Here is a 12,372-nt window from a genome sequence, read left to right on the forward strand (position 1 = left end):
ATAGTTTCGGAGAAAAGTGGCTGTGACATACGGACGGACAGACAGACGGACAGACGGACAGACAGACAGACAGACATGACGAATCTATAAGGGTTCCGTTTTTTGCCATTTGGCTACGGAACCCTAAAAAACGCTGCTGAGTCAATTTTTGATGCATGATGGGGGGCAATTTCCTTAATGGATGATTTCTGGGATAAAAACTATCCTATACCTATCCTTCCCCGGGACTCAAACTATCTCTATAACAAAGTTCAAGTAAATCGGTTCAGCGGTTGAAGCGTGATTTTATTTTTTTGTTTTTTTATATGTTTTTACTAGGTACGGATCGGTGTCAATATAATACCATAATTGAATTCGGCATCCCGTTATAAGAAAACGATATCAAACTTGGCCTAGTCTAGTAGTTTAACTAATGTAGATATATCAAGATAAAGTTGAGAGCCCACTCCACTCCTCTCCACTTCTTAAATCATCCTTGGGTCCTACCTAAGACTCCTAAGAACTAATCCTGCCAATGGAAATCTTTGGTACACACGAAACGCCGCATTCATCTGGTACAAACCGTACAACGGCTACTACATATACTTAAATATGTAGAGCCAAGATCCAAGTATAGAGCTATTTATATTTTATTTAGTATTAACAACTTTGTGATTTGTCTTTGTTTAAAAATAAATTTAAAAATTGCTTTCCTACTTTCATTTTGATTACTTGATTGGGTTGGGTGAGTGCTACTATCAAGTACAATCATGTCGGTTAAGGTTACATTTGAATAGTGTAAGTAACAGTCAAGGATATTGACATTGGCATCGCCCGCCTCAATTCTTCATTCACCATGTAAATTAAACCTTTATGCTCGTGTATCGTTTTCAGTATTTTTTTAGGCAATGACAATAGGCAATTTATCATAATTTTACCATTATTTGTCAAAACTGATGGATTTTTAATAACATTGAAGTATTAATTTATTTTTATTGTTACTTCAATCGTAGCAATGTCACCATGTTTCAAAAACTAAAAATATATTTTCATCACACTCGCTAAGTAAATGTGGAATTGCAGGCAGGCTTAGCGGGAGTAATAGAAAATGCGTTTTCCCTAGGGAGTAATTAAGTTTCTAGTACCATATTTAACAGTTTTTTGTCTTTGTACTTCATTTTTGTATCGCAAGTGTGATGAAAAACATTGTGTGTAACTCGGGGCGTAATAATATTGCAAACTCGAGTCTATAAATCGCTCCGGCAAGCCGTCGCGAATTAACTTGCTCTCGTTTGCAATATTTAACTTACGCCCCATGTTGCACAATGTACTATTGATTACCAAAACCTAACGTTATTTTACTCTTATAACAACACTAACGGCAGAATAATATTTTAGAGTCTGTGCGGAAAGAGGGGAGTCGTGAAATATATATGGGATCCAATACATTTTACGACTCTTCTCTTTCCGCACAGACTATAATATTGCAAAAACATAAGGTCCACAAATCTAGTATATTCATTTATATACGAGCATATGTATATATATATATATATATATATATATATATATATATATATATATTTCGGGGGTCTCGGAAACGGCTCTAACGATTTCGATGAAATTTGCTACTATATGGGGGTTTTTGGGGGCGAAAAATCAAGCTCGAAATCGCCCTGGGAAATTTGAGTTTTTATATGTTTTCCGAGCTTTGCTCGCTGGGTCTCCCAGATATGAATCAGTTAAGAGTAATGATGTTGGAACTTGAACTAACCCATCATGGTCCCGCGCAGCGAGTCGTGCTGGCTCAGCGTCAGCGACTTCATGAGCAGCGGATGCGGCACGGGCGGGTCGTCGATCACGATCGTCTTTGGCGGGTTCGACTTCTCGTCCTCGCAGCTCGACACGCTCAGCGCGATGGACACGTCGTCTTGAGATCTGAAAGAACACACGAATTATTCATTGGTCTTATTGCGATGCCATAATTTCTTAATACTCTTATACATACTCGTACTTATACTAGTATGATGAGCTCGTCTCCTTGCTCGACCAAGTATTATTCATTGATCTGCTGCTGTATGAATTGAAAATGAAATGAAAATGAAAATGAAGAAAGTTTATTAGGTTAAACATAATACAATTTGAAAACAATTATATCTGAGTCCTCCTTGTAAGTATATATTACCTGTATCAGGAGAACTCGCTCTTTCTTATAAAGATTTAGATGATAGAATTAGGATGTATTATTTTTCACCATAGACTAGGAATCCTCTAGACGGAGTTTAGAGCAATTATTTCATGAAACCGATGCTGCCAAAAATACTGGGGTGCGGAGGACGAAGTGAGCGAGCACCGTGCCATGATTGGTCCGTTCAAAGACACGGACGTCACACAAATACACTTTGCCTCGAAGATGGAGTAAAACTACCGTATATTTGTGGCAGAGCGGGTAGCGCTACTACGCTCAGTCTGGACATAGAGAAAAAAATACATAGAGTGCTCACTCCATACATCAGTTTTAGTACCAAAAAGACTATTAGCATCTAGCATCGAGTAGCGGAACTATCAGCATCGAGTAGCGGAACTATCAGTAGGAACTGTTACTTGACAATAGATGTAGCACCGACCGGAAAGTCTTATGCTGTTGAGATAAGACTTTCCGGTCGGTGCTACATCTATTGTCATGTAGCAGTACTGATAGTTCCGCTACTCGATGCTAGATGTAGACACTGAAATTAATAGTCTGAACCGATGTATGGAGTGAGCACTCTATGTATTTTTTTCTCTATGGTCTGGAGGATGTCTTGTCTGTGTTTTTCACATACTACTGGTGCAAGATCTTACGTCAAGCGCTGTTCCATCTTTACATCTCCAAGTCTTTAGATAGACGACAGGCTCGACTCAATGCTTTACAGCTAGGGTTGCCAGATCGAAAGGCGCTATTATCGGAAAAAAAAATAACAATTTAGAGATAGAGATAGAGATAGATAGATAGAGATCTTTATTTCGGGATCTTGGGCCTTAAGTCGGGAAAAAACTATTCAAATTAAATTAATTGTATTAAAAACAACGATAATTTACATTATTGGCACTACGTCAGCTGCTCTGCCCAATCTCGCCACGCGCGCCAGGGCGCGCGCGCTGACGGGCTCGAAGCGCGTCGCCGGCTCGCTCGACGACAGTTCGGAACTTGAAATTATTGTTTCACGTTATAGTGAAGCTGTTTTTCGGGACAATTTTCACTTGGTCGGGAATCGGGAACACATGCTTAAAATCGGGAGAATCCCGCCGAATCCCGACCATCTGGCAACCCTATTTACAGCTGTCAATTTAAACTTGTTTTCTCGACTAACCTGGTGGCCATAGCTTCGCCGGCGGCATGGCTCTGCCAAGCGCTGCTGTTGCCGAAGTGGCTCTCCTCGCTCTTGCATGACGGGCTCGATTCCTTGCTCGACACGGTCGTCGGGGAAACTACGCCGCTTGACGATTTGATGAAAGAGTTCTGAAAATATAAGAAGCTTTACAATAGTCAATCTTATTTTTAGGTAAGCGGCATTCAAACATTTATCGTAGCTTTAAATATCATGAAACTTTGGAGCTAAACTCAATATAGGCACTGAGAAACATGTTCAATGATGGTATGCTGACATGCATATGAAAGTGACATCCATTAGGGTTCGAATTTAATAGGTAAACAAAGTAACTAAGTATTGTGTTTTTTTTTAAAGTAGGTATGTCTTAGCAAGATCCTAATATGTAACGTCATAAATAGCAATATGTACAAAATGCATTTATATTTAGCAAATACAGAAGTTAAATATCCACAACGCAGGCTTCGTCAGGTCACAAATGCAAATCAGCAACATGCTTCGTCCAAAACAAACCAATGATGATAACCGCAACAGGCTTCGTCGTTTTTAAAACGTATCACCACGTATATTTGAATATCTCTTACCTGCTTATTCAATTTTTCAGGCTGAGCTTTATCCAGCACAAACTTCTCCTCATTCTTATAATCCACGGTTTGTATCCTGCTTGGCCTGGTCCTGGTCCGATACCGTTCCAGGGTGGACATGGGAGACTGGCGCGAGTTGTCTGTCGCGGGCGCGGGTTCGGGGAGCACGGGGGAGGGGACGGGGTAGGGGGGAGGGGACGGGGCTTGGTAGATGGGGGAGAGATCTTCGTCGAAGGTGCTGGGGAGTTTGGGAAGGGGGATCACAGTGTGGCCGGTTATTACTGCGTCATCTGAAAAAAAGCATTTAAATTAGGGAATGTACACGGGACTGAGTTTGTATGGCGAGAACATGGAATTCCCAGTTCCAGGACTGATTTTATATAGAAAGTTAGTACCGGGTGGACAGTTACATAATTATCTAGTGACAATGATATATAAAGCTGTTCACTTAAATACCTAATTAAGTAGGTACATTGTCTTTTCATGTGGTAACCTCTCCAATAATGTCGATATAATTTTATTATTTTTATAACTTAGAAAAGTAGTGGTAATGTCGAGAAAAAATGCGTTTGGAGTCAGTGTCGCACTGGAATGTCTAAATCTACTTTCAGAGCTGTTATAATTAAGGCCTTGGTCTTCAGTTAACATCGTACCCTGCAGCATCATAAGTTATGAAAGGACAGAGAGACATTTCTATAGCATGTGACGCGGCGTATGGCGTCAACAACGCCTTATTGCAAGCGCTCACTGACCCATGATGTCGAGGTCGTCCTGCAGCTCGCGCAGGTGGAAGCTGTGCGCGCCGCGCATCATCATCTCCAGGTTGCGCGAGCTCTCCTCGCCGTGTACCGAGTCTCATACAGCCGAGCACCTCACTACACTGACCCATGATGTCGAGGTCGTCCTGCAGCTGGCGCAGGTGGAAGATGTGCGCGCCGCGCATCACCATCTCCAGGTTGCGCGAGCCCTCCTCGCCGTGTACCGAGTCTCATACAGCCGAGCACCTCACTACACTGACCCATGATGTCGAGGTCGTCCTGCAGCTGGCGCAGGTGGAAGCTGTGCGCGCCGCGCATCACCATCTCCAGGTTGCGCGAGCCCTCCTCGCCGTGTACCGAGTCTCATACAGCCGAGCACCTGACTACACTGACCCATGATGTCGAGGTCGTCCTGCAGCTCGCGCAGGTGGAAGCTGTGCGCGCCGCGCATCACCATCTCCAGGTTGCGCGAGCCCTCCTCGCCGTATACCGAGTCTGATACAGCCGAGCACCTGACTACACTGACCCATGATGTCGAGGTCGTCCTGCAGCTCGCGCAGGTGGAAGCTGTGCGCGCCGCGCATCACCATCTCCAGGTTGCGCGAGCGCTCCTCGCCGTGTACCGAGTCTCATACAGCCGAGCACCTGACTACACTGACCCATGATGTCGAGGTCGTCCTGCAGCTCGCGCAGGTGGAAGCTGTGCGCGCCGCGCATCACCATCTCCAGGTTGCGCGGGCGCTCCTCGCCGTGTACCGAGTCTCATACAGCCGAGCACCTGACTACACTGACCCATGATGTCGAGGTCGTCCTGCAGCTCGCGCAGGTGGAAGCTGTGCGCGCCGCGCATCACCATCTCCAGGTTGCGCGAGCGCTCCTCGCCGTGTACCGAGTCTCATACAGCCGAGCACCTGACTACACTGACCCATGATGTCGAGGTCGTCCTGCAGCTCGCGCAGGTGGAAGCTGTGCGCGCCGCGCATCACCATCTCCAGGTTGCGCGGGCGCTCCTCGCCGTGTACCGAGTCTCATACAGCCGAGCACCTGACTACACTGACCCATGATGTCAAGGTCGTCCTGCAGCTCGCGCAGGTGGAAGCTGTGCGCGCCGCGCATCACCATCTCCAGGTTGCGCGAGCGCTCCTCGCCGTGTACCGAGTCTCATACAGCCGAGCACCTGACTACACTGACCCATGATGTCGAGGTCGTCCTGCAGCTCGCGCAGGTGGAAGCTGTGCGCGCCGCGCATCACCATCTCCAGGTTGCGCGAGCGCTCCTCGCCGTGTACCGAATCTCATACAGCCGAGCACCTGACTACACTGACCCATGATGTCGAGGTCGTCCTGCAGCTCGCGCAGGTGGAAGCTGTGCGCGCCGCGCATCACCATCTCCAGGTTGCGCGGGCGGCGCCGGGCGCGCGGCGACCCCTCCGCCTCGCCGGTGTACACGCCCGAGTCCGACGACACGGCCGAGCTAGCACCTGAATACCTCGCCCCATTAGGATGGTATTTCACTACAAGTACAAGCTAATTGGTTAGGTAAAGTTAGCTTAGAATTCATAATATTTGATTCAAAATTAAAGGCCAAAACATTTAGTTAATTATTACTTTTAAATAAATATTGCGAAAGTATTACCTTCCCTCCATCCTTCCACGGAAGCACCGGCTTTTCTATTATTGTTCACGACCTGAAAAAGAAAACTCAATTCATATCCACTTCACTAAACTTCCACTTCACTTAACTGGACTTAAACCATGTTATCTTTTTATTTACACAGTTTACACATATAAATGGCAAAATTAAACTTCACGGTTAGGTAACAAAAGTAAATAAATATTGACCATTGCGACGTGTCATCCAGAGAGCATAGTTCTGAATGAACCCTTGCGCCCTATTCGATACTATGCCCTGTGTCGAAATGACCGCGCAGTTTAGACATGTTGGTTAACAGGTTCAAAAATAACTGAAAAACTATTCCTACACGCTCATACTACTGGCAACGTATCTGACGATAAATCTACTCACGAATATCTGATGTTATTTCCAATTCTTGTAAATATTGTTTCCAGAAAATTAAACCAGACGTGCATATAGAAAGCCGTCGTGTTACGGTCTAAAACAAATGAGAAATGGTTGCGCAACAGTCATGAATTTAAGTTTTAATTGGATTCGTTACAAAATGTGTAATGTGCAAGGCAACAGTAACCACAGCTCATTTAGATTGCATCTATGTAAAGCAGTTACGCTTATATTTAATTGAAAAAAAGGAAAATATTAATGCCTGAATTTTTTTATAGATTAGGTATTTCATACCGGGTTATAGTTTTTTTTATTTCGATAACCAACGACTAACATTCTTTAGAAATTATATCGCAAGATAATTAATCAATAATTAAACGAATAATTTATTTTGAATTCAATTAAAACTCTGTGTAGGGAACTATCCCCGGGTCTTAAATCTCGTGTGTATCCCGCTGATGCACTCTGCAACGGTGATATTTTCAGCAGTCGCCGACTCGCTACACAAATAGATGACTGATGACCCACTTCCTCTTTCAAGCTAAATACTACGTTGTCCAAACGAAAATACGGTTCATTTTAGTTTGCATTGTTAAGTGTCGCGCAACACTAGAAATTCTTTTATGCGAAGTAAACAAGTAGGGACCATTAAAAGAGGGAAGTGTATAAAGATTTATAGCGAGCCAGTGGCTGAAGTAATGGTCATGTGTATGGACCTACCACGAAGATGCAGTCGTAAACTGTAGCTAAATTGTCTTCAAAACGGCCGAAATAGGTTTTGAAATCTGAAGAAATTTTTCTTAAACATGTCACCAAACTTACGACACCATGCAGTGGAGGAATAAGAAACTGAAAACTACCTTTACTCTGCAAGCCGTTCTCATTATCATGAATTTAAATTAAATGCTATAGTTATTGTTAAGAAACTTGCTTATTGTGTAGGTACTTAATATTATTTTATTTTTAAATGGACAAGGACTAAGATTGGTTGCTTCTTCAGGTCTAGGTTGATTTTTCCTTATTTATAATAATATTTATAATATATTTATTTCATGAAATACAGAAGTATCAATAAAAGCAGTACTTACAGCAATCCCCACACGAGGCTCAGCCTGTATCGTGGGAATTTTACAAGATAATTTTGACAGTTCAGTATAAATCTTGCGCCAGCTCTTATAAATCGACCTACTTGTTGCGTGTTTGCCTAAGTACTTACTTGTAGTAGATATACGGATTTTTATATTCATTGAAATTCCCAAGGGCGCCTTTTTATTTTGTTTAATTATAACACAAAACAAACAACAATGAGGTGATTATATGCCAAATGGCGCAAACGAGTCATTAAATTAATGCCAAGCTAATGCTTAATTACTTACATGCTTCGTTACGCGTTGCTGTTTTCGCCCTTAAAGTATCTGACGCATCAGTGTGGCAACAGTAGTTTGTGGCGACTTGAAGAGCCGAGGCGAGCGGTCTGAAGGGTGTAGTCAGGGCCGGATTAAGCATGTCGGGGCCCCTAGGCAGTGCAATGCTCGGGGCCCCCTTACAGTTAATTCTGCATACATAAGTTCAGTTGATCAGTACAGGGAAGTAAGCGGTTTTAATTTCAACCTTCAGGTGTCGGTTGAGCCGATCCGAACATGCCGAACGATGTCTTTTTCGCTCTTGCGTGGACATAAAGGTTTTTTATATTAGTTTTTGCCGATTCCTCCTTGCGTCCAGTGTGGGGAGAGCTCTTTTTTTCTCAATAAGTAGTTAAATATTTTGCGAGGCTGAACAGCGATTGTCCGACCATACGAGCCACATGATTAAAATTAACCTAATAATAAATATTTTACATGTGTTTAAATTATTATTCATTAACCAGTCGAACTAGCACATGCTAGTTCGACTGGTTAATGAATAATCATAACATCATAACCCAGTACTTACATAAGTACTGGGTAAATCGGAAAAGCAATAAAAATCGCGAGCGCAACGAGCGCGAAATTTTTTGTGAAAAAATTGTGAAAGCGTGTTAAAAAAGCCTAAAAGTCCGAAGTTACCCAGTGAGGCGAGCTTTCATGTGAGGTCAAAGCCGTGCTTCAGGATAAGCTCAGCTAGAGCACAGACGCCAACCAATGTCCATTGTATTAAAAAGCGAGACCGCAGGCCGAGCTTGGCGCAGCGAGGCCAAAGGCTAAGCTGAAGAAGAGATTTGGTAGACGAGTCAAAAATTGAGGTAAAAAGTGAGGCTGAAGGTCGAGCTCAGCAATCTCCACATACTTAACAAGCCCGAAGCGTACTTATACGTAACCAGCGAGGTGAGCTTTCATGCGAGGCAAAAGGCTAAGCTTCTGAAATCAATGTTTATATTTGTTAAAAAGCGACGCCGAAGGTCGAACTGTAAGAAAGCAGCGCTCTGTTACGAACCAACCATCAAATGTTACTCAACAATAATATATGTGTCATACAAAAGTTACTCGGAGGGCCGAAGTTTCATTAATGAGGTTTTAGGCCCTCGGGAGCCTGAAATTCGAGCTCGATTTACAGACTTTAAAAGCTATAAAATAACATAATTTACATAATAATTTGATGATTATGTGTCTGAGAAACTGATATTGGACATTAGGTATAAGTAGGTACCATAAAAAAATATTTATGAATTTTGGCCATATGAAACACAATTTTTTTGGCGCGCGCGGGGCCGCCGGGGCCCCCTAACCGAGGCGGGGCCCCCTAGCCGAGGCGGGGCCCATAGGCAGTTGCCTACTCTGCCTTAGGATTAATCCGGCCCTGGGTGTAGTGATGTAGATACTTCCATTCAGCTTACTTACTTGTTTAGCATTCTTCGTATTGTCGATGTGCTTGACAGCAGGGTACTGCGGGCGCGGCAGCTGGTTGGTTTGCAGGGTATACTTCCCCGGCAGCTTGTCACAGGGAGTCTGGGAACGCGTGGCGGAAGGCGCTCGTGGACATTCGAACCGCGTCTGTTTGGGACGACCTTCCTGTAAAAAGAGTTATACAAACATGCAATAAATCAGCATTTTTAATTTACCTACTTACTGGCCTACATAAAAAAGGAGGCAGTCCAGCTAGACCCAATTAACATATCGTCGATACTACATTAACTGACCATTCGCAAACTTTATTACAACGACATAAGACTGAAAAGAAATGGGCACTTGGGCAGTCGAGTGTTGTTGTGAGGAATTCTCCATTAATTTGTTCTTTAAGAAAAGCTATATCCAGCTATATTTTACGTATTGATTACAATGATGAAAAGAAACTATTATAATGTTTTATTTTTGTTACTTGCTCATGACTGCTCGATGCCCTGCAGTTTCTGTAAATTATCGATCAAACAAAGCGAGATTTATAGGTCAACTCGTTGCTGCTCGTATAGAGGTGAAAAAACTAACATACAACAAGAATAAAAGATTGCATTGCAGGAAACAGAAATATTTATAAACATGAATGTATATCCTAAACTATCGTGGAGGGGAGGGGTGTAGGACGCAAGCGGGGTAGAGGAAAACCCAGACGCAGCTTTTTAGAGCAAGTGAAAGAAAAAGTAGGCGAATCGTATCAAAAAGTCAAAGAGCTGGCGCAAGATAGGGAATGCTGGAATAATGACAAGAGAGAATAACTCTTAATAGGGATGATGACACATGTTGAATTTTATAACAAAATCTAGTAAAATAGATAGCAATTTATCACAATAACGAGCAATTTATCACAATAATGTGGATATTAAAATAAAATATTGAAAAATTACAAAATTACAGGACCTGAAAGTTTCAAAATTTAAGTTTTTTTTAACTTCCAAAAACGATAAAAGTAAGGGTACCATTCGATTCCTTACAATTCATCCAAAAAAATATTGTATAGCAACTATATACATAAACGCAATATTTCACCGACAAAAACGCAATTTTCTTGTTTTGTCCATACTACAAGATGGGCGATGACGTCACGGCCTCTGGCCGTTTTGTATAGGGCGTTTCGCGAGTGAAGTGCGACTGTCGGACTTTGACTACAATTTCTGACTTTTGTGTTACTTTAATGCAATTTATGCAATGGGTCCCATATAGACATTTGATTCTAAAAACAAACCCGATCGATTGATACCATAAAAAAAAATTAGTCATGTAGCCAATTTAATGATGATGGAACATATCTATACCTGCATAGGATATTGCTGCGTCTGGTAGGTGAGGATGACGGTTTGCTTGGTGACGGTCTTGGGCTGTCCGCCAGCGCCCACTATAGTGGTCACCCCGCTCGTAGTCACTTGCGATAGGGCTGGGTAATTTGTACTTTTCTTATCTGCGGAAATACAAATTCATGATTTAGTAAAATTCTAATACATTGATAATTGTTAAGTACTTTGAATCAAGAGTAGTTCCACCCTACAAATAGTTATATTCCTTCTTTAATTATATGTATGACTTTTTTAGTATATTGGAGGCATAAATAAATAAATAAGTAGTCCCCGATTACATTGAGGTCAATTCTAAGACCTATGTAGCTGTCGTTTTAAAAACATTTTAATAGGTAACCTAGATTTAAGTAGACCTCATTTGGTCCAAGTAAGTGTTCAAAAGTACGTAAGTACGTATTACGTAAGTAAACAGTAGAAATATGGATGACTCAACTGATCTTCAATAACATTTCAACGACCTTTGCTAATACTGGCGGAAATGTCAGCCGCAAACTCTCTAGGTAGATTGATTGTATTTTTGAGGAATTCGATAACATGTAGCATGTAACACAAGCCTTCTTGAGCTTACTGTGGGACCTAGTCAATCTGTGTAAGAATGTCCTATAATATTTATTTATGTAGTTTTATTATTTCACGAACATTTTAGCACTAACACAACTATACATATAAGGTGTTCATAGTCAATATACTCCAAGAGAGACTAAGGTGTGTGTGTTTTAAAATTGGATGTACCAAAAAAGATTGCTGTTTCTCAGAATACTTCGAGGTCTACTCAACCAAAACATATGAACCTTTATGCAATTTGGAGAACAATAGAAAATTGCGGTGGTCTCTTAGCCTACTGTAAGTTTAAAGGCCGAAAGTTACACTGGCAAGTTGCCGCGCCCCCCATATCGCTCTAAACCTTTGCAGTGGGGCTTATAGCTCATGGCTAAGAGCAATTCTGGCACGTGCAATACGTGCATGGTTAGTATCACATTATATCTTTTCATTTCTCATGCTCTGAAAGAGGGTCATTGTTGTTCTAAAACGTGTGCAGAAAGTGATACGTTTCTGCACTAGAGCATTTAACTTTCCAAGTACGACTTTTTTTTTAAATAAACAATTGAAATTTGGTTTTAAATGGATTTGTTTTACAATTTCCATTCTGATTTTTAACTCCCCATTCCATAAATAACGATTCTTTTATCTAAATTGTTAAATTGAAAGTACTCTCGAGAAACAGTATAAAAATTTATACTCAGTCATGTTTTTAAAAATCACATGCATTTTACTTTCCTCGTATTTGGAATGAAAAGTAGATTCGAGTGTTTAACTCGGATGAAAGGCATCATTTCACCTAGGGTTTGCTCCCGGGAAATACCGGAACCGAAAGTACCGGGATTTCCCGGGATTTAGAGCCAAGCAAAGGACCGGGATTCCAAAATTAAAGTCCCGGTACTTTCGGGATTTTCGGG

General features: G+C 41.9%; 1 protein-coding gene across 1 annotated transcript in view; it reads right to left on the reverse strand.

Moving 5' to 3' along the window:
- LOC134649764 (uncharacterized) overlaps positions 1-12,372 on the reverse strand; it is a 127,537-nt gene that overhangs the window by 66,120 nt on the left and 49,045 nt on the right. The window contains exons 5-11 of the mRNA XM_063504594.1: positions 10,877-11,019; positions 9,528-9,698; positions 6,328-6,379; positions 6,017-6,172; positions 3,935-4,224; positions 3,333-3,481; positions 1,754-1,917 (exon numbers count right to left, since the gene is read on the reverse strand). Coding sequence (XP_063360664.1) covers positions 1,754-1,917; positions 3,333-3,481; positions 3,935-4,224; positions 6,017-6,172; positions 6,328-6,379; positions 9,528-9,698; positions 10,877-11,019 — 1,125 coding nt within the window. The remainder of the gene's footprint in view (positions 1-1,753; positions 1,918-3,332; positions 3,482-3,934; positions 4,225-6,016; positions 6,173-6,327; positions 6,380-9,527; positions 9,699-10,876; positions 11,020-12,372) is intronic.

This window comes from Cydia amplana, chromosome 7 (assembly GCF_948474715.1).
Source record: "Cydia amplana chromosome 7, ilCydAmpl1.1, whole genome shotgun sequence".
Lineage (NCBI taxonomy): Eukaryota > Metazoa > Arthropoda > Insecta > Lepidoptera > Tortricidae > Cydia > Cydia amplana.